Below are 20901 nucleotides of genomic sequence, written 5' to 3' on the forward strand. Positions count from 1 at the left end.
GAGGGAAATATATCCCTGGTGGTGGGGTCTTTTTGGAGGTGGCGGAAATGTCGGCGGATGATTTGGTTTATGCGAAGGTTGGTAGGGTGGAAGGTGAGCACCAGGGGCATTCTGTCCATGTTACGGTTGGAGGGGTGGGGTCTGAGCGTGGAGGTGCGGGATGTGGACGTGATGCGTTGGAGGGCATCTTTCACCACGTCGGAAGGGAAATTGCAGTCTCTGAAGAAGGAGGCCAACTACTATGTCCACAGAACAGCACCACTCTAATCCAGATTATAACTATTCCTCTCGGAGGCCATCTGGTGTGTTCTGTGGTGGAACTGGTCCTCCTGGGAGCAGATACGGCGGAGGAATTGGGAATACGGGATGGCATTGCCTCTTGCTCCTAGTTCTTATGTTCTAAGATAGGATGTAGGCAGCAGTGTTTTTGATAAACATGCTACTGTGTTGGGAGGTCAGCCAGCAAAGCATTGGGATAATAAAATCTGAAAGTGTCAAATGACATGGGTAAGAGTTCCAGTTGCTGATAGGCTGAAGTAGATACGAAGGCAAACGGTTACAAAGGTACTCATCATTGGGTCTACATGATGAAAGAGTAAAATGTTCAGAAGTTTAATGGTTGATAAAATAGGCTTTATCGTTTTCTTGTAATCATTTACTGTTAATCCAGAGCGGGGTAGATAAAACCTGTCTCCTCTTGAGTCATTGAGATGTACAGCACAGAAACAGACCCTTTGGTCCAACTCGTCCATGTCAACCAGATATCCTAAATTAATCTAGTCCCATTTTCCAGCATTTGGTCTGTATCCCTTTAAACCCTTCCTATTCATATACCCATCCAGATGCCTTTTAATTGTTGGGTTTTTTTTAAATTTCCACTGATTCTTCTTCAAAGTAAGTTCATGGAATCTGTAACATTGACCCATCAATATCTAGCATTTAATGCCAAAAAGATAAGTTGCTGGAAAAGCTCAGCAGGTCTGTCAGCACCTGTGGAGAGAAATCAGAGTTAATGTTTCGGGTCAAGTGACCCTTCCTCAACTGCCATATTCCATTTGTTCTGCGATGAAATTTCAGCATCCATCTTTGCGCTAATGTTTCTGGAGTGGGACTTGAATCCACCACCTGCTGACTTTGCGGCAAGAACATTACCAACTGATCCACAGCTGACCCCAAAGTGACCACTAAAAACAATACTCAGAGATTATTGGTGTGCTGTATAATTATAGTAGGAAAATTTAGTGCAAAGAATTAAAGATTTGTTTGATGTAACAAAAAATATGCTTATGGGGAAAATACTGAAATGTAGCTGGCCTTTTTTTATCACGTGTCTTGTTATAAGTTTTATTGTAGAGTATGCCATTTTAATAACTGTTCAGTTGCTTCTGCAACAAGTATGCAGTCCTTAATTCCAGGCAGTGTTTATAATTTCTTAAACAAAATGACTGAATCATTGGCTAACATATTGCTCTGATTTCTAGAAGCGTCGCCGTCCGACTCTTGGCCTGCAACTGGACGACAAGCGTAGAGAAATGTTAAAACGGCACCCTCTGTCCGTTACTTTAGACCTAAAAAACAAAGGTTAGAATTAATTCCTCACCCTCCTCGTCAAACACAAATCACTGATAACAAGTATTACATTCCTTTCATGTTGTTTATAGTTACAGAATCCAATTGTGCAGATATCAAAAGCAAAATAATTATGTAACATCAAAACTGCAGTTCTGTCTTTAAGTGCTATCTCTGTAGCTTTCTAATGCATTACTACCTGTAGATGTTTGTGTGTGTGTGATTTTTGTGAGGAGAGAACTACACGTTTATGTTCTGGACAAGCACTGGGAAAAATTTTAAAGATAACTAGCACTAACTCACATCTCCTTCAAACACTTGGATTTGCACTGCTATTGCATTGAAATTGATGCAATATATAGAAAAACAAATGAACAGTGTTATATAAAATATTTATAGGTTTTGTACTATTTGTAAAATTTGCCACATGGTGTTTGAGTGCCTTAATTTGCACCTAGTTATAATCTGTTACTGGAATTTAAATATCCATTGAAACATCGTGCTGTTGAACAGCATGTAATATTGGATACTTTCAGATGTAATATTACAACCCTGCTGGTGCTCTTAATTTTTAGTCTAAACATTCCCCTTTGTCCGAGTGTATGCTAAAGAAAACATTGATCAGAATTATTGCTTGTTTCTAATTTTATGCTGTCTTCTTCTTTTCTTAGATGGCAGTGTCCTTCACCTTTATTTCTACTATTTGATGAGCCTCAATATAATGACCGTCAAAACTAAAGTGACCACAGCTACTGAAATGTCTGTAGCTATCAGTGCAGGGTAAGTGCAGATGAGAGTGAAACCTAATTATTATGCCTGTGCTCCTCAAGTTCTCTATATTTTGGGCCAAGTGATAGAATTTCAGCTACCAGGAATTCATCTGTTCATTCACAGATACTTTGATGTAACTAACATGACTGCACAGTCCAAACTGCCTTAGACGTCAGGAAGCAGAATTTCTACTTTTGGTACAATCAGGAAATTGCACCCAATGGAGATTGTGCTGGTCATGTTACAGTTCACATTTTTCAAATGTTAATCAATTGCATAGTCAAATGTGAAATATCCGCTGAACGAGCACATTTGGGCAGCATAATAGATTGGAACTTTGTTTTTTTTACCATTAAGTGTATTATTTGATGTTTTTTTAAGGTTGTTAACCTGATACAATTTATAATTAATAAATTAATAAAGAACAAAGAAAATTTACAGCCCAGGAGCAGGCCCTTTGGCCCTCCAAGCCTGTGCTGATCAAAATCCACTATCTAAACCTAACGCCCAATTATGAAGGATCTGTATCCCTTTGCTCCCCACCTACTTATGCATCTGTCCAGAAGCTCCTTAAATGAATCTACCGTGCCTGCCTCTACTACCTCTGCTGGCAATGTGTTCCAGGCACCTACCACCTTCTGTGTAAAGTACTTTCACTGTGTATCCCCCTAAAACTTTCCACCTCGCACCTTGAATGTGTGACCTCTCGTTATTGAATCCCTCAACCTGAGAAAAAGCTTATCTCTATCCACCCTGTCTATACCCTTCATGATCAATCAGGTCCCCCCTCAATCTCATTTTTTCTAATGAAAACTATCCTAACCTACTCAACCTGTCTTCATAGCTAGCACCTTCCATACCAGGCAACATCCTTGTAAACCTTCTCTGCACCCTCTCCAAAGCATCCACATCCTTTTGGTAATGTGGCGAACAGAACTGTACACAGTATTCCAAATGCGGCCAAACCAAAGTCTTGTACAATTTTAACATGACCTGCCAACTCTTCTACTCAATACCCCATCCAATGAAGGCAAGCATATCATATGCTTTCTTGACTACTCTATCCACCTGTGCAGCCACCTTCAGCGTACAATAGACTTGAACTCCCAGATCTCTCTACTCATCAACTTTTCCAAGGCTCTTTCGTTTACAGTATAGTTTGCTCTAGAATTAGACTTCCCAAAATTTATCCCTTCATCTTTGCCTGGATTGAAGTCTATCTGCCACTTCCCAACTCTCTAGTCTATCTATATTCTCCTGTGTTCTTTGACAATCCCCTATACTTTCTGCTACTCCACCAATCTTCATGTCATCTGCAAACTTACTGATCAGACCAACAATGCCCTCTTCCAGATCATTTATGTATACCACAAACAACAGTGGCCCAGCACTGATCCCTGTGGAATGCAGCTGAAGAATAAACATTTTCTAGTGAGTGCCTAGTCCCCAATCTGTCATAATCCCAATTGAAGGTCATGGGAAGTTACTTTTTTAAAGGAACTCGAGTGCAATTATTGCATTCATTGGTGTAAATGTAAGAGTTTCTTGGTAATTTAAATAATTTTTGATCCAAAAAATAATTCAAAGACAAGCCCATTAGAACACCTAAGAAAATTTATGCAATTTGAAGGCCAGCAGTATTTCTCAATTTTGAACCTGATGTAGTATTGTAGTTGGGGTTTGACGCAAGTGAGTTGAATTTGAAAACAGAATAAAAGTTCACAGATTTAAAACAAAACCCTAAGTGGTTTTAGATGTAACCCATAAATCTCTTTTTGCTGGATTGGCCCAGATTGCATTCATATTACTGTCATAAACTGTGCATCCAGATTACTGAGTCTGTCAAACTCTGCTCCAATCTTCTGTTGTCAGACATGTTATCTGACTAGCTCAACTTAGAGTCATAGAGATGTACATCACAGAAACAGACCCTTCGGTCCAACTCGTCCATGCCGACCAGATATCCCAACCCAATCTAGACCCACCTGCCAGCGCCTGGCCCATATCCCTCCAAACCCTTCCTATTCTTAGACCCATCCAAATGTCTCTTAAATGTTGCAATTGTACCAGCCTCCACCACTTCCTCTGGCTGCTCATTCCTTACATGTACGACCCTCTGCATGAAAAATTGCCCCTTAGGTCTCTCTTATACCTTTCCCCTCTCACCCTAAACCTATGCCCTCTAGTTCTGAACTCCCCCACCCCAGGGAAAAGACTTTGTCTATTTATCCTATCCATACCCCTCATAATTTTGTAAACCTCTTTAAGGTCACTCAGCCTCCAACGCTCCAAGGAAAATAGCCCTAGCCTATTCAACCTCTCCCTATAGCTCAAATCCTCCAACCCTGGCAACATCCTTGTAAATATTTTCTGAATCCTTTCAAGTTTCATAACATCTTTCCAATAGGAAGGAGACCAGAATTGCACGCAGTAGTCCAACAGTGGCCTAACCAATGTCCTGTGCAGCCACAACATGACCTCCCAACTCCTGTACTCAATACTGACCAATAAAGGAAAGCATGCCAAATGCCTTTTTCACTATCCTATCTAGCTGCAACTCCACTTTCAAGGAGCTATGAACCTGCACTCCAAGGTCTCTTTGTTCAGCAACACTCCCTAGGACTTTACCATTAAGTGTATGAGTCCTGCTAAGATTTGCTTTCACAAAATGCAGCACATCGCATTTATCTGAATTAAACTCCATATACTTTGATTATCATCTCCTTGAGGACAACAATCATTGGACAGTTATAGATTTGAGCATTTATGAGACATAACATAATTCATAGAGTGCAAGGGAATAACTTGGATTTGTTTTTTGGAGGAATTTACAATAAATGGGAGTATCTCCTTTGCTTTGGATCAAAAACCTAATTGCAAAAAATTATCATTTAGATAATTATAAGAAATACCATTTAATTTTGGTGATTAAATTTAGTGATAGCTTCATGTTCTCTTTTTTTTTTGCGAACAGAGATCTGTTGTCTCCAGCCTCATTATTGAGTTGTTTGTATCCTGGAGACCATGGTAAGAAGACTCCAAATCCTGCAAACCATTATCAATTTGATAAAGTTGGGTAGGTGTTTTCTTTCATTACCTTTATTACCGTAAGCTACATTATGTCAATTAAACAAAATCACAAAAATTTTGGAAATGTGTAATATTAGTTGACGTTTTTCTTCTCTATTGCTTTGTTTGGTGACTGTGTTTGTGTTGCTATGGCACAATCTATTCATAGTCTTTTCTAGGTGGATAAGAAAAGATCAGCCGAATGGCTTTTCCTCACCTGACTAGTTTGTGAACTGTTCAACTAGCACTCTGTACTGTATTTAAGTCTGATTCCATAGAATACCCCCAGTATGGAAACAAGCCATTAGGCCCAACAAGTCCACACCAACCCTCCCAAGAGACTCCCACCCAGAACCATTTCCCTACTCTATTACTCTCCAATTTACCCCTGACTAATGCACCTAACCTACAATCCCTGAACACTATGGGCAACTTAGCATGGGCAATTCACCTAACCTGCACATCTTTGGATTGTTGGAGAAAACCCACACAGATGGGGGAGAATGTGCAAACTCCACACAGTCGCCCAAGGCTGGAATTGATCCCAGGTCCCTGACACTGTGAGGCAGCAGTGCTTATCACTGAACCACCATGCTGCCACCAATGATGAAATTTCAGTATTATGCTAAATCTTCTCATTCTCAAAACTTGTATTTTTAGCAAACCAAAACTGACCAAAGCACAGAAATTAGAGCCTGGATAATCTAATAATACATCTTTATGTATTAATGGTAAAGTTTTGTTTCCTAGTATCTTAACATTCAGTGACTACATTGGAGAGCTGGGACACCCATATGTTTGGGTTCAAAAACTTGGAGGACTGCATTTTCCAAAGGATCAGCCACAAGTGAGTCTTTGCAATTTGGAGATATGTTTACTAAAATTCAAAGTTTGTGCGAAGATTTTACTAAAATGTCAGTAGCACTAAATGAGCAACATTTTAAGGTTTTATGTAAGTTAAGTTAAACCCCAATGAGAGATTTCTTTGATCTGGGATGGAAAAGACAACAAGCATGATCTATCCAATGACAGAAATATTGTGAAGAGATGTATTTTTCTATGAATTTATATGGAAATAGTAAATAACCTGTGTTCTGTCAACTGATTATAATTTGTCTATCTGCCACAGGATTAAGTTAGTCTTGTCCAAGTAGGTGTTGTCCCAGTTTTATTAGATAAGAAAAGATTTACAAGGATGTTGCCAGGGTTGGAGGATTTGAGCTATAGGGAGAGGCTGAACAGTCTGGGGCTGTTTTCCCTGGAGCGTCGGAGGCTAAGGGTGACCTTATAGAGGTTTACAAAATTATGAGGGGCATGAATAGGTTAAATAGGCAAAGTCTTTTCCCTGGGGTCGGGGAATCCAGAACTACAGGGCATAGGTTTAGGGTGAGAGACCTAAGGGGCAACTTTTTCACACAGTGAGTGGTACATGTATGGAATGAGCTGCCAGAGGAAGTGGTGGAGGCTGGTACAATTGTAACATTTTAGAGGCATTTGGATGGATATATGAATAGGAAGGGTTTGGAGGGATATGGGCCAGGTGCTGGTCGGTGGGACTAGATTGGTATGGGATATCTGATCGGCATGGATGGGTTGGACCGAAGGGTCTGTTTCCATGCTGTACATCTCTATGACTCTAATAAACAAATCTGTCTTTGCTATCAGATACAGTGGACCTTGGCTTTTGATTTTGATTTTAGTGTTTGGCAAGAGACACTAGCATAGCAAATTCAGTACTGCAAAGAGCAAAATGCACAACTGTTATAATTTTTAGCAGTTCAGGTTTATTTGTCAGCATAAATTACATATAAGTAGGCATTCTCAGGATGATTTTGTGATTCAAACTTTGTAGTAAAGAGTAACTGCACAAGGAAATTGTCTGGCATATAGTAAGATTTTCATTTCATATCCAGTAAATGATTTTGATGTATTCATTAATTTTTGTGAAGTGCTTTCCTTCATTACCTCCTCCTGTAAGGTCAGAAATTACAGTAAAGGTGAAGGAAACATACCTTAGCTGGAGGGATGTCAAAGCTGGTGTCCGTCAGGAATCTGAACTGAAACCTGAGCTTTCTACCAAATAAATCAATGCTTTACAGGAAATAATGGAGAGTTATTTGTCTATGGTTGTAGATAGCATCATTAGGAAATACGGTAACTTATGCAAATTGATGCAGCAAGTTGCAAGGGTATGTGGCCAGACCAAATAAGTGAAAAACTGTGTGAGCTTGGATCTGGGAAAGACGTCATCAAGTTTTCAAAACTAAGTGAGTCGAGGAGTTGTGGGGCATCAAAGGAATTTGCATGCCTACATACACAAAACATTAAAATCTAACAACCAGAGCACAGGCACAAAACAAATTAACTGAAAGGGACTGCAATACAAAAGGGAGGAAGTTATCTTTCAATTGTCCATCATTTTTGTCAGACAACCCGTCTGGAATACTGCATACAGTTTGAACATCACACCTTAGGAAGCATATTTTGTCCATTCTTGAGTGCAAATTAGATTGATTCAAATGGGCGTAAGAAGACAATAAAATGTTCTTTTGTGGAATGTGGGCATTGCTGAATGGCCAGCATTTACTGCCTGTTGAGATGTATTTGTGAAGGTGGTGAGTTGCCTTCTTGAATCGTTGCAGTCTATGTGCTCTAGGTGTAACGTTAGAACCCTTCTTCACCTTCACAGAAGGTGAAGAAGATATGCATGAACCATCATTTAGATTTTATTCAATGAGCAATTCATTATGAACAAAATATACAAGTCTATGAATTATCAGCAAGGATCAATTATCAAATTCATTTTAAAATACTAATTAATATAAACAAGGTTGTGCTTAGTATATTTCCAATAAGTACTTCGATTAATACTTTTCCCAATAACTGTGTATTTGATTCTGTATATGCTGATGTTACACAATATAAGAAAGATCTCCTACACTTTTGCTTTGTTTCCTGCAATGGGCAAGTATTTCAACATTTTACATTTTAAAGTTAATTTTAAACGAACTTTTTTAAAGTGGCAACGAATTCTGCAATTTATTTTCATGCTGGAGATCTGGAATTAGCAACCTTCTTATAGCCAATTACAGTGCGCACTTTTAAACATCCAACTCACTTTTGAGTCAATTAATAAACAAATAACAGTGCAGAATCTACATCACTTATTTCTAGTTTTGACACGTTTGTATCCTCTGCAGCCACTGTTTCCAATCTGTCCAGCAAAAGAGACTTTTGCACCAAGCTCAGGTTTCACTGTTCCCTGTCAATCTCTTTGGAGTTCCAGGTTCCAGTGCTCCCTTGGGCACTAATCCCTCAACCCAATACAGCCAAGACAATGCTGCAGAACCTTAGATTCTTCTGCTCCTTTTCTGCCCACTGCACTCACAACCCCAACTGTGGGCGTGTCGGACCCACATAGTCCCCAACATCTCATCTCTTTCTCTGCCCACCATCAAGTTATTTTCCCATGCAATTTCCAGAAGTATAACACTTGGCCTTTTACCTACTGATGTCTGTGGCTTAAAGCTCTTTGTCCAGTTAATGCAACAATATACTTGTACTTGCTTCAGTCTAGACTAATGCACTGCTCAGAATGTAGTCTCTACATCAGAGAGAGCAAATGCTGACAGGAATACCTTCACTCACAAGCATGAAGCTGATTACTTGTCAGTCTAAAGTAGGATATGCTGTCATACTAATATTTCTGTCCTAGGCCTGCTGCGGTGTAGATTCAAAGAAGTCATTTATACTGTTAGAGAATCCAGGTAAAAGGGACAGTATCTTGTTTTTAGAACTAGGCCATTTAGAAATGAAAGCAGGAGACACATTAGGGAGATTTAAACAATCCTTAGATAAGCACATGGATGATTTTGGGATAGTGTAGGGGGACGAGCTGAGAATAGTTCACAGGTCGGCGCAACATCAAGGGCCGAAGGGCCTATTCTGCGCTGTATTGTTCTATGTTCTATGAGACAAGTCAATGGTGCTAAGGTACAACATGATCTGATTAAATGGCATATAGACTTGATAGGCTAAATGGCCTACTTCCTGTATTTGTCACTGGTAAGTTAGTGTTTATTGCCTTACTGTGTTTTAGTGCATTAACAAGAACTGATCATGTGTAGGACAGATCCAGCAGTGATAGCACTCACCACTGAAAGACATTAGTAAGACTTACATTTTTATGAAAACTTGCTATTTTACTCTGTGATTCTTAGCCATTGTAATTTTGGAGTATGTTTGACATTATTCTACAAAATTATGATTTTAAAAGAGATTTCAAGATTGTTTTATATTGAGTTTTTTTTAATTTCTGATAGAAATTTGTAATGGCTGACAATTCTGTAAGCGCCAGTCACATGGAAACTTCCATAAAATTGTTGCGTGTGAGGTTGCAATCCCGACTGGCTCTGCAGAAGCAGTTTGCTTCATTAGGTGAGTACCAGTTAGATGGCTTCCTTTTCCAAGCACTTAAGAATCAGAATAAGAATAAGAATCATACTAATCAGATTGGATGGTACCACTGCAAATCTAGGGAAAGAAAGGATCAATTGTACTTGTTCTTCTTGCCTCAAGACATCTTTGGAACCCCCTGTTTAAATTTAGTTTCCTAATACGACCTTCTCTGGATTTCACCTGCTTTATGAAGACAATAACTATATTTTTGATGTCCTGATAAATTAGGAATTTAATCAACCAATCTGTATCGATATTTATTGCATGTACACATCCCTTGTGCACTGGGAACTTCGACATGAACAGTGTTAGGCAAAAATACTAATTGCAGGATGGCACAAAGCATTTAAAATTGATATACAAATCAGTTACCACAGTTCCAAATTGGTTGATTTATTGTTCTAAACTTGGTGTATAAGATATACTTTAGTTCTACTTCTACTTCAGTTTATGTATTTTGAATGTTAAGTTTGATAAATATAAAATGCATCAATACTGTGTTCCTACTAAAATCCAAATTTCCAAATGTCAGTTGTGTTAGTACTTACAATGTTAGGAAAAGCTGTAAACTTTATCAATATGCTTTCTTGGTTTGATTTTATTTCCTTGAGAAAGTGTATTGCCATTCGGAGGCATGGCTTTTCTGTTTTGACGAGTTATTGTTCTTTTGCAGAGCATAGTATTGTGCCGATATCCAGTGAATGTCAGCATCTTTTCCCAGTGAAGATCATAGCTAGATTGATCAAATGGTGTGCCATTTCGTATGAGGATTATGTGGTATGTTTCCACCATGTCTTCACCTTGATGATCTTATTCTTTTTGTGTTTGTACTTGCTCATATTGCTGAAAGGGTTGAGTGTTCTTGGCTCTAAACTTACCTGATCAATGTTACCACTGATTTCAGTACTTTGCCTTCTAAGTTCAAGGTCCTCCGTTTCAATATTCAGACTTCAATATTGATGGGATTTTGCCTCAGATATGATATTTTGCTTGATGCAGCACTGCTTATGTTTTTTTCATAACATAATAAATTGGTTATGGACATCATAGTATTGAAGAAGTCATTAAATCCAACATGTAACACAGGAAAAATTTCTTTACTCTGAATATATTTTTAAATCCATTGCTAGCAAGGTTGAAATTCATTGCCCAGCACCTGTTGACCTTGAAAAAGTGGTGAGCCACCTTCTCGAATTATTGCAGTCCGAGAGAATAACCGAGCTGTCGTGCTGTTAGGTAGGGAGGGCCATGATTTTGACCAGCGAAGATTAAAGTACAGTGTTATGTATCCAATTCAGGACGGTGTGACTTGGTGGCAGATGGTGGGGATATTATTTTAGAGATGGTACTGTACCCATGTGCTAGCTACCTTTATTCATGACACAGTCAAGGTCATCTTTTGGAACATTCCACTGAAGAAGCCTCGATGTGAATATAGTTTGTAGATGGTAAACATTGCAACCAAGATTCATTAGTACTAGAAAGAGTGAGTAATGGGAGTCATTGATCATGCCAGTGTAGCAGCTTAACCAACATGATGTCACACATCTTGACTATTAATTGAACTGCATTCGTCCAGGTAAATATAGAGCATTCCATCATATTCCTGACTTGTGTTTTGCAAATGGTAGTTAAGTCAGGAGGTGTGTCACTCAGTGCAGAATAGCAAACATATGACCTAATCTTTTATCTATAGTATTTGCTAGCTCTTTCATTTATGTTTCTGGTTCATGTTGATTCCCTGAATTTTGAAAATTTGGTATTTAGCAATGATAATGTCATTGAATGTCATGGGGAGGTGGTTACACTATTTTTGGAATTGGTCATTGCTTTGCATTTGTATGTCATGGATTTTACTAGCCATTTATCAGCATAAGTTTGGACATGGTCCAGAATTTGCTGCACGTGGGCATGAACTGCTTCATTATCTGAAGATTTTTGAATACAGTCCAATCTTCACCAATTGTAAAAGCATAGGTTGTGTCTTCTCTGGTTACCCTCAACTCTATTTTTATGTGTTTCCCTTTAATCTTTGATTCCCTTGCTGATTAAAAATCCGTTTCTCAGCCAAGATTATTCTGAATGACCCATGGCCATCTCTCTGTAGTAAAGAGTTCCACAGATTCACTACCCACTGAGAGAAGAAATTCCTCCTCATCTCTGTTTTAATTGGGCACATCCTTCTTTCTCTCTAGTTCCTATTTTGCTTAATAATTCAACAGCTGCAGTGCTTATTCAAAAATTCTAGAACTGCATTTCATAATTTGACATTATATAAAGTACAGAACAGTTTAACATGTCTCAGTATGGTATGACTCTAAATTGCCTCACAGTTGCAATTTCAGGTTATAAGTTAACTTTACATTTATATTTCCTGTCAACCATCCCAGTCTGATATTTTGATGATCAGCAATTCCACTTCCACTGGTTTGTATGATGTGAACTCCAGAGATAGTTCTGCTTCCCAGTTAGTCCTGTCCTCTATCATGTAGTTTTTAAAAGACAGTACACAGAAGGGACTAACTGTGGATAAGCTGTCTAAGGCCCCGGAGTCCTTTGAGAAGAGTAAAGCTCCCAGAAGCAATGCTTTACCAGCAAGTTATATTTGGCTGTGTGACTTGATCTGTCAATCCTCTGGAGGTGTACAAGAGTGTGCTTCTGAGCTGCTGCATATCTGAAACTATGAGAAAGAGGCTGTCATCATCGTTCACATTTACAAGTGGAAGGAGGAGAAAAAGGAAATTAAAAATTAGCAACTGATCAAGGGGCTGAATGTGGACTACCAAATTCTGTTGTAGGACTGTGGATCAGCTAGAGTTTGTGGTTCCTCCTGATCAGATTTGCACTGTACATGAAAAGAAGATCTTTGTCCGGGATACACTTGATCAGGGCAATGGACATCTGTGTCATCAGCTTAAATGAGGAGAATCCATTTGACTGAATATTGTAGATGGGAGGTGACTCATTAGCATTGGTCCAAACAAGCTGTACTGAATGGTTGATGTTTGTACTGTAATTTCCTATTAGTGTTACTGTTCATTGTAAGAATTCATATTATGTAAACTAAGGTATATTTAATATGTACTTTTAAGATTAGAATCTGAAGAGTTAAGCTGTTTATTTCCTCCTTAGGCTCTGCCTTTTACCAAGCATGTCGTTGAAGCAGGCATGGCCCAAGAGACTGACCTATTCTTTTCAGCTTTGATAGAACGAGGGACGGGTAGGTGAAAGGTCTCTTTAAAATTGTTTTGCAGTTGCAATTATGACAGCCTTCAAAATTTTTGATCAATTACTTCGTGAATATTTTTGCGGTATTGTTTCGATATTTTCTTATGGTCGCCATAGAGATCAACAAACCGAAGGGGCAAAGCTTACGGACAACTAGAAAACCAGTGGACAAACTTTCACTGTACTTTAATAGTCAAAATTAACAGAATTAATCATGAATTGACAGACAAATTACAGCCAGTATAAGTTGTAAATTATCCATTAAATGTCAGATCAAACAAAGATGCATGCCATGTATTTACTAAGCATATGCAAATTTAGCACGTATGACACCAACTTCAAGTACAGAACTATGAACTTTCTGAGCTAGAATTCCAGTACCTTTTGTACAAAGTTTTAGCCACCAATTCTCATCCAAGAGCAGTTCCCAAAAGTATAGAGTTCCAAAACACAGTTTTCACTCTGCACATGGTACTTGATGATATGGCACAGTCAAAACTTTAGTGTCCAAAATCAATGCAAAAATGTTGTATTTGTCCACCAGTTGCTCCTGGATCCAGCTGTCATTTTCAGGATCTGTCCACCCTGTAGAAATGGGTGATCTACACTCGACTGACACCATGTCGTGAACTTGGTTTAAACCCACCTGAGTTTCGCCAGAAACCTCAAATTTCCATTTTCCTGTAAACCTGAAGGTTCAGTATTTTTTTCAGTTAAGATCTGACCCAAAATGTACAAACTTTGAAACTACAGATTCCATCACAAAATGAAGACATTACAATTTGAATAATTTGGTATAGTCTTGCAATTTTCTCTAAAATAATCTGTTTACAGGGCACATCCTAGTGATCAAATCACTTTGCAATCACCCAATTGTTTCATCGCTATAAGGGGAATTTGAGCCCTACATTGAACTACATCACTGCACCTTTTAATTCAACAAAATTATCCTTTTTATTTCAGTCAGAAATTAATCAGAGGTTTAGATTTAATCAAGTGAATGAAATGTTTACCCATAAATTCTGTTACCTTTACAAAGTGTGATCCTAACAGGAACTGACATGCATCCTCAGTGATGATTCCTTACCCCAAAATTATTTGTATCTTAATGAATTATAATTTAATCTGTTTCACTTTTGCTTTGAAAGCAGGACTTTGAGTGAACCATCAAACTTATTTCTTTAGAAATTGTAAAGTAATTGATACAGTATTGTGTATGTTGAATTATTTTGTAGCATTGTAAAATGTTTCTACATTCTATCATTATTTAATTGTAAATATATGTCCTACTTCAGCCTAGGTAAATTACAACTTGCATTAAATATCTAAGAGCACTTAAAATATTTGGTAGCGTTCACAACAATACTGGTAATTGAAATTGATGCAGACCGAGAACATCTTAATGCTTTGTTCATCTTTATTAAGACCACCTGTTTCTGATTTTATGGTCTTATACAATCAGCTTCTGGTCATAAGTGGCACGAGCCAATATAGGAACCAATGCTAAAATACTGAACATGTGAAAATTGAACTATTAAGAACCACAAATTGTAACACTAACAAAAGTGTAAGAGTAACAGATTGTAATTAACAGTGGAAAATGAGCTTGCTTTTGATTTTATTTTTTAAATTCTATGTTTACTTAATTAAGTGTTGATTCTTTTCACTTAGCTAAGCTCCATGCAGCAATAGTGTTGAATCCTGGTTATTCTACCATCCCCCCTATCTTCAGTCTCTGTTTAAATTGGAAGGGAGAGAAATCAAGTCGTAATGATGATAATCTAAAGGTGAAGTTTTAAATTACTCTTACTTTGCAATATAGCAGACTGTCGTTAATCGTAGTAGCATTATATGGCGTTCCTATTGACACCTGAATATTGTACTATACAAAAATATGATAAAAATCATTCCTGATGAAGGGCTTATGTCTAAAACATCAATTCTCTTGCTTTTCGGATGCTGCTGTGCTTTTCCAGCACCACACTCTTGACTCTGATCTCCAGCATCTGCAGTCCTCACTTTCTCCATAAATATGAATGTACATTTTCTTTACTTTGCTCATTTTTGCCCCGCCCAGCATTCATAGAATTGGATGGGAGCTAATTAAAATCTTAAAGCTTTTATTTGTGATTAGGTGGTTTATGTTTATGTCAATTTATATGGTCCATGTTGGTACAATTCTTTAGTCTTTTGTGCGTTATCCCTAAACTTTGAAAATATGAACAGGTAATACTTAAAGCTGGAAAATATTATGAACATGTATATGTAGTAAATCATGTTCAGAGTAAAAGCTATATTTGGAATCATGTATCAACATTGCCTTGATTGTGACTTGTCTCTGAGCAAAAACTGATAGCCACGGTGTTACCTTGCTGAGTAGCTGAAGTTTAGTTGATTGGATAATTGGTCATGTCCTGCCTACATCGGAGTTATGTCATAACATCACTGAACGGGTTGTTTTTTTTAAAAAACCATATTAGTTTAGCAGGCAGGAAACCAAAATGTCCGTCACCAAGACCTTAAAACTGAGGAATCACATTTCTTAATTCTTTAACTTACTGGTTTTAAACAAAGAGTTCTACAAAACTGGCAATCAGACATCTGAAAATATTTTGTTCTAACTTCTATTGAAAACCATGTGGTTTCTCAAACCACTGAATTATATAACATTTATCTCACAAATAGCTGTTTCTCTCTGCATCTAGAGTTCCCAGCAGCCATGGTGTTAGCTGAACTTTAATCAAAACAGGCTTTATTCTTTCAGTTAAAATACAAAAAAAGGCATAAATCTAACTCTATTGAATACTTAACAAGATAATATATTATTTAATCATCAATTGTTCCATTTTAGGCAGCATCCCATAAATACACACTTGGCATGACAATTTAGCAAAACAGTTAAGGTTCTCATGTGCTGCCTCTTTCTGTTCAGCAGAATCAAATACTGAAAAAAAGGTCTGCCTCTTTTTATTTCTAAGAGGAAGTCTTAGGAAGACTCTATCAGCAGAGAATTCAAGCTGTTAACTCAGCAACAGCAGAAACCTTCTCACTAACTGAAAGCAAAACTAAAAACCTTCCTGGGTCTCTGTGAGCCCCGGCCCCACCCACTCATGCTCCTTTTGTCTAACTTTTTTTAAAAATAGCTGCATGTCTGAAACAGAAAACTAGGCATCACTGTGGCAACACCATGGGGCAGCATGGTGATTTAGTGGTTAGCACTGCTGCCTCACAGTGCTAGGGACCTGGGTTCGATTCCAGCCTCTGGCGACTGTCTGTGTGGAGTTTGCACATTCTCCCCGTGTCTGCATGGGTTTGCTCCGGGTGCTCCACTTTCCTCCCATAGTCCAAGATGTGCAGGTTAGGTGAATTGGTTATAGTAAATTGACCATAGCATTCAGGGATGTGTAGGTTAGCTGCATTCGTTAGGGGAAATGTAGAGTATTAGGGTAGCGGAATGGTTCCGGGTCGAATACTCTTTGGAGGGTCGGTGTGGACTTGTTGGGCCTAATGGCCAGTTTCCATAGTTCTTCCTGTCCAAAAATGCACATTTTTGAAACATCAATAAATATTGGCAGATGTAATGAAGTAAGTAACTGCAAACTGTGTAGTTAAATTTTGATACAGAAAGGTAACTGCAGCTTTGTTTGGATTCTGCAGATAGGACAGTTTCCTGAAACTAAGCATCAGCATTATCGCTAAAATATGTGACAGCTGCACTTTGCTGAAACTGTGCTCTGCTGTTGAAGAATAATGATAACAAAAACTTACGTAATTTTTGGTTGTCACTGTATTCTGTAGAAATGAGGGAGAGAGAAGGACTGCCTATTTTTTTTATTGTATTTTTGTATTAATACGATATAAGGAGCACTGTTGGCAGTACGTACCTGGCCAGCCTCAGTTGCTACAAATAGCAAGTAATGCAAATCCGTGGAATTTCTGTCAGCATCCAAGAGAAAAAAAAATTCTGATTTTAGATTTTCATCACATTTCGCTACAGACCCTTGTAGAATAACCATATTTGAGAAGATTTATTGAATGTAATAAAGCAGTGTGGATTGTGTAGTCTGGATTTTCTTTTGAATTTGTGGTTGCTAGCTAAAAGCTGTGAAGGCTGACTGATGTATATACTTACAGTTTCCATGTGGATTGTTTGTTTCAGGCGATAGAGGGCGAGGTTAATGTATGCTTCAAGGAATTGCTGGGTCCCAAACCAGGACATCAACTTCTGACAAATCAAATCCAGCGTTTATGTATGTGTCTGGATGTTTATTTGGAAACGGAGACTCATGATAACAGTGTGGAAGGGCCAAAAGAATTCCCACGAGAGAAGATGTGTCTGCGCCTTGTCCGGTATTTGTTTTTAAATATCCTACATGAAAGAATATTCTTTGCTAGATACCCAACTAGCACATCAGTTGTGAACATTGTTTAAAGATAAGTGTACTCTCAACTTGTCCTTCCAGTTGTAAAGGCATCGACTCCCACTATATAGCGTAGAATCAAGTGCCAGTCACTCTGTTACTGCACCCAAGTGTATGAAATCAAATCATGACTGTTGATAGTCTGTTGGACCCCTGGGTTCATGGAGCAGAGTTTGTGTTCTAGCCTGCATCCATACATCCATATGCCAAACATGTCACTGGATAACTGTCAGGAGCAGGAAACGTAACTGATTCTTGTCTCCTTAAGGTCAAAAATCACACAACACCAAGCTATAGTCAAACAGGTTTATTTGAAAACACTAGCTTTGACTTGAAAGTATTCTGGAATTTGCACATTAATCAATCGAAGCGTGCACCTCCATTCTAACTGATTAAAGATTTAAGAGCCATCTTACAGGTGTTCAATTCGTTCACATGAGTTCTATGACCCCGTGATCTTATAAATTCCATGTCTAAGGTCTTCCTCTCTCACTAACACCTGATGAAGGATCAGCGCACCAAAGGCTAGTGACTTCAAATAAACCCATTGGACTATAACCTGGTGTCATGTTATTTTTGACCTTGTCTAACCCAATCCAACACCAGCACCTCCACATCTTGTCTCCTTAACGCAGAGATGCTGAGGGCACTTCTCGTTTCTGACTGTGGTCACCATTACAGGTGTTAACTTTCACATTCTAGATTTATTTCTAATTAAATAGAATTTAAAATCTTCATATGGTACATTGAAATTTGCACTCATGTCATTGGATCATTAATTTGGGAATGTAATCACTGTATTACCATACCCTGTGAAAAGAACTAAATTTGATTTTCAATCAAGTTCCATTAATCTCAGCTGGTGAAGCATTTAGACCTCAGTCTGCTGACATCAGAAGGGAAACATAGCATTCCATTTCTCATCATTAATCATTAACCTGTGTTGCAAAGTACATGAAACAGACTTTGTTTGCTGTGGGGTTCTCTGACTGCTAACACATGGTCTGAGACCACATGAGAGTAAATGTGGCCACTGGATGAGTAGCAGATGACTGTATGATGTTGACCTTCAGAAAAGGTGAAGACTGTAGAGATGGCTAAGTGGTGGAGTGAAAGCAAAGCTTTTAGAGGGAAATTGTATAATGTGAAAGTGTTCAATTAAATGTAATTTATCCATTTTACTACAAACTGAGTCTAGTTTGTCAGTTCCAGAACTCCATGTATTCTCAAATCTTCATCTTTTGACTTCTTATTTCCCCTTTAGAGGTCCTAATCGAATCAAGCCTTTCAAATACAATCATCCACAGGGATTCTTCACACACCGGTGAAGCAGCAGTAATTGGATGGAGTTTCTCCATGCAGCTGTGCTGTTTACTATCTGATGGATCCTCCACAGCAATTTGAATTTAAATGTGGATGAGGAAAACTACGAGCATCAGTATTACAGCTCTGGAGTTTGTAAATTGGGTGAATAAACTTATTTTGTTGCAGAAGCTATCTTTTGTCTCCCAAGATTGAATATATTTGCAACTTAATTTTAGAATGAACTATTTTTGAGGATATTTGGCATTTTGTTGTACAAATCTTTTTTCATTTGTTGTTGAAACTGAATTCTACATGAACTTATGTCTACATGTTACAGTCTAAATTAAAAGTGACAGTTTTCACTTGGTATTTTTAATATGGACTTTTATCATTAGAGAGTAAAAATCTGTACAGTACAGCATTGATTTTCACATTGTCATATGACTAGCAGAGAAATTTGTTTTTGTTTAATCTTGGAACTTATAGCTGATGAGTTTTAGTAAAATGATGATACTCCCCACAACTATTAAATCCTGTGAAAAAAAATTCAACTGCGTACCTTGACTTTAAAAATTTTCATCTGTTTCAAAACGAAACAGTTAAATATCTGACAGAATTAACATTCATGCTGTGTAATTGTACAACTACAATTTTATGGACTAAAATCACACATTACATGGATTTGAAATCTGGATTTCAAGTCTTAAAACCTCATTAGTTAAGCAAAGGCATGTCTTTAGGGGTCATTAAAATTAGTTTCACATCTGATTGATTTATTCACATTGATTTTCCATCCTATTTGGCATTTTATAGGTCAAATCTCATGAAGCCTAATTTTAGATGGAGACATCAAATATTTCAAACCTTTTCACAACGTTCTCGGGTCAACTTTAGAGCTTTCACATCAATATAGGTCTGAACAAAGAAATTAAAATACAAATGAGAAAGAAATTGGAAATGCTGCTGAAATGAAAGCAGGAAATATTGTATTTGTGGCCATCAGATTTCTGGACAGTAAAGTATTCTACTGCACTGTCAGCTTAGGTTATGTTCTGACGTCTCTAGATTTGGGCATGGAGCCAAAACAGGCAATCACTTTATAGGAATGTAATAAATGGAAGATGCAAGGAAGGGGCAAGGGTCAAGACTGTAGGTGCCTTTCACACAGAGACAGCAAGTATGTATTTTTTTGTGCCAGTAAAGTAATGAAATGTCCTAACATCCAATAATTTTGGGTATAAGAATAGTTTACTCATCCTTCCTCGCCTCTCACATTCCTGTGATGCCTGCACGTTGCAATATATAGAATATGTACACTCCCAAACAAAGGAGCACAAAATAGCCTCCTAAGATAGTGAAAGAATTCAGTTTTATTTTAAATCTGGAATTTTAAAAATTGTCACAGAAGCTTACAATATTATTATAATATGTGAATTTGGATTTTAAATTAAGGTAATTTATTTTGGTTTCTATTCTGTAAAGATGACTTTTTTTTAAAAAAAGAGGCCAGAAGGTCATTTTTGAACAGTGATTTCAAACATCATTTCAAAGAAAGCATGTGACTTAACCTAAATGACTAGGTAAATTACCTGGATTGTTAATTGATTAAATGTTCACAAACATTTATGACCCACAGAAGTACAGACCAGGAGTCACCATCAGGCTTCAGTTGTGAAGAACAATTTCATCCTGGCAGAACGTTCTGTTTAATTTTTGACAGTCCAAACTTTCAGAGCTGGAAAGAAGTCTTCAAACTGATCTGGTTTTTGTTAAAGTTCAGTTAGGAAAAATCAAGGGAGTGATCAAAATCTCTGTACCTTGGAAACAGGAAGAGAGAATACATTTTATGTATAGGAAGTCATCAGAAGAAAATGATTGTAACCTTGTGAGTAAGTAAAAAATCAAAGAGTTGGGACTTATTCTTTAATGGGTTTTAGAGTGTGTAGGATATTGCTGGGAAAAGAGGTTTTTGTTTCTTTCTACTCTTTGTTAAACTTTTTGAAGTTTTGTTTTCTTCTATGTGATAATCTTATTTTCTTTTGTTAAGCAAATAGTGAAAATAAAACGTAAGACCTACCAA

General features: G+C 37.7%; 1 protein-coding gene across 2 annotated transcripts in view; it reads left to right on the forward strand.

The window, feature by feature from the left end:
* Positions 1–19190, forward strand: part of thoc5 (THO complex 5) — a 36369-nt gene extending 17179 nt beyond the window's left edge. For both annotated transcript variants that reach the window (XM_043715627.1, XM_043715628.1), the window contains 10 exons: positions 1482–1581; positions 2241–2349; positions 5315–5416; positions 6160–6256; positions 9732–9846; positions 10541–10644; positions 13000–13087; positions 14767–14882; positions 17255–17445; positions 18781–19190. In XM_043715627.1, coding sequence (XP_043571562.1) covers positions 1482–1581; positions 2241–2349; positions 5315–5416; positions 6160–6256; positions 9732–9846; positions 10541–10644; positions 13000–13087; positions 14767–14882; positions 17255–17445; positions 18781–18844 — 1086 coding nt within the window. In that variant the 3' untranslated portion in view covers positions 18845–19190. The remainder of the gene's footprint in view (positions 1–1481; positions 1582–2240; positions 2350–5314; positions 5417–6159; positions 6257–9731; positions 9847–10540; positions 10645–12999; positions 13088–14766; positions 14883–17254; positions 17446–18780) is intronic.
* The last annotated feature ends 1711 nt before the right edge of the window (positions 19191–20901 follow it).

This window comes from Chiloscyllium plagiosum, chromosome 25 (assembly GCF_004010195.1).
Source record: "Chiloscyllium plagiosum isolate BGI_BamShark_2017 chromosome 25, ASM401019v2, whole genome shotgun sequence".
NCBI classification, from domain to species: domain Eukaryota; kingdom Metazoa; phylum Chordata; class Chondrichthyes; order Orectolobiformes; family Hemiscylliidae; genus Chiloscyllium; species Chiloscyllium plagiosum.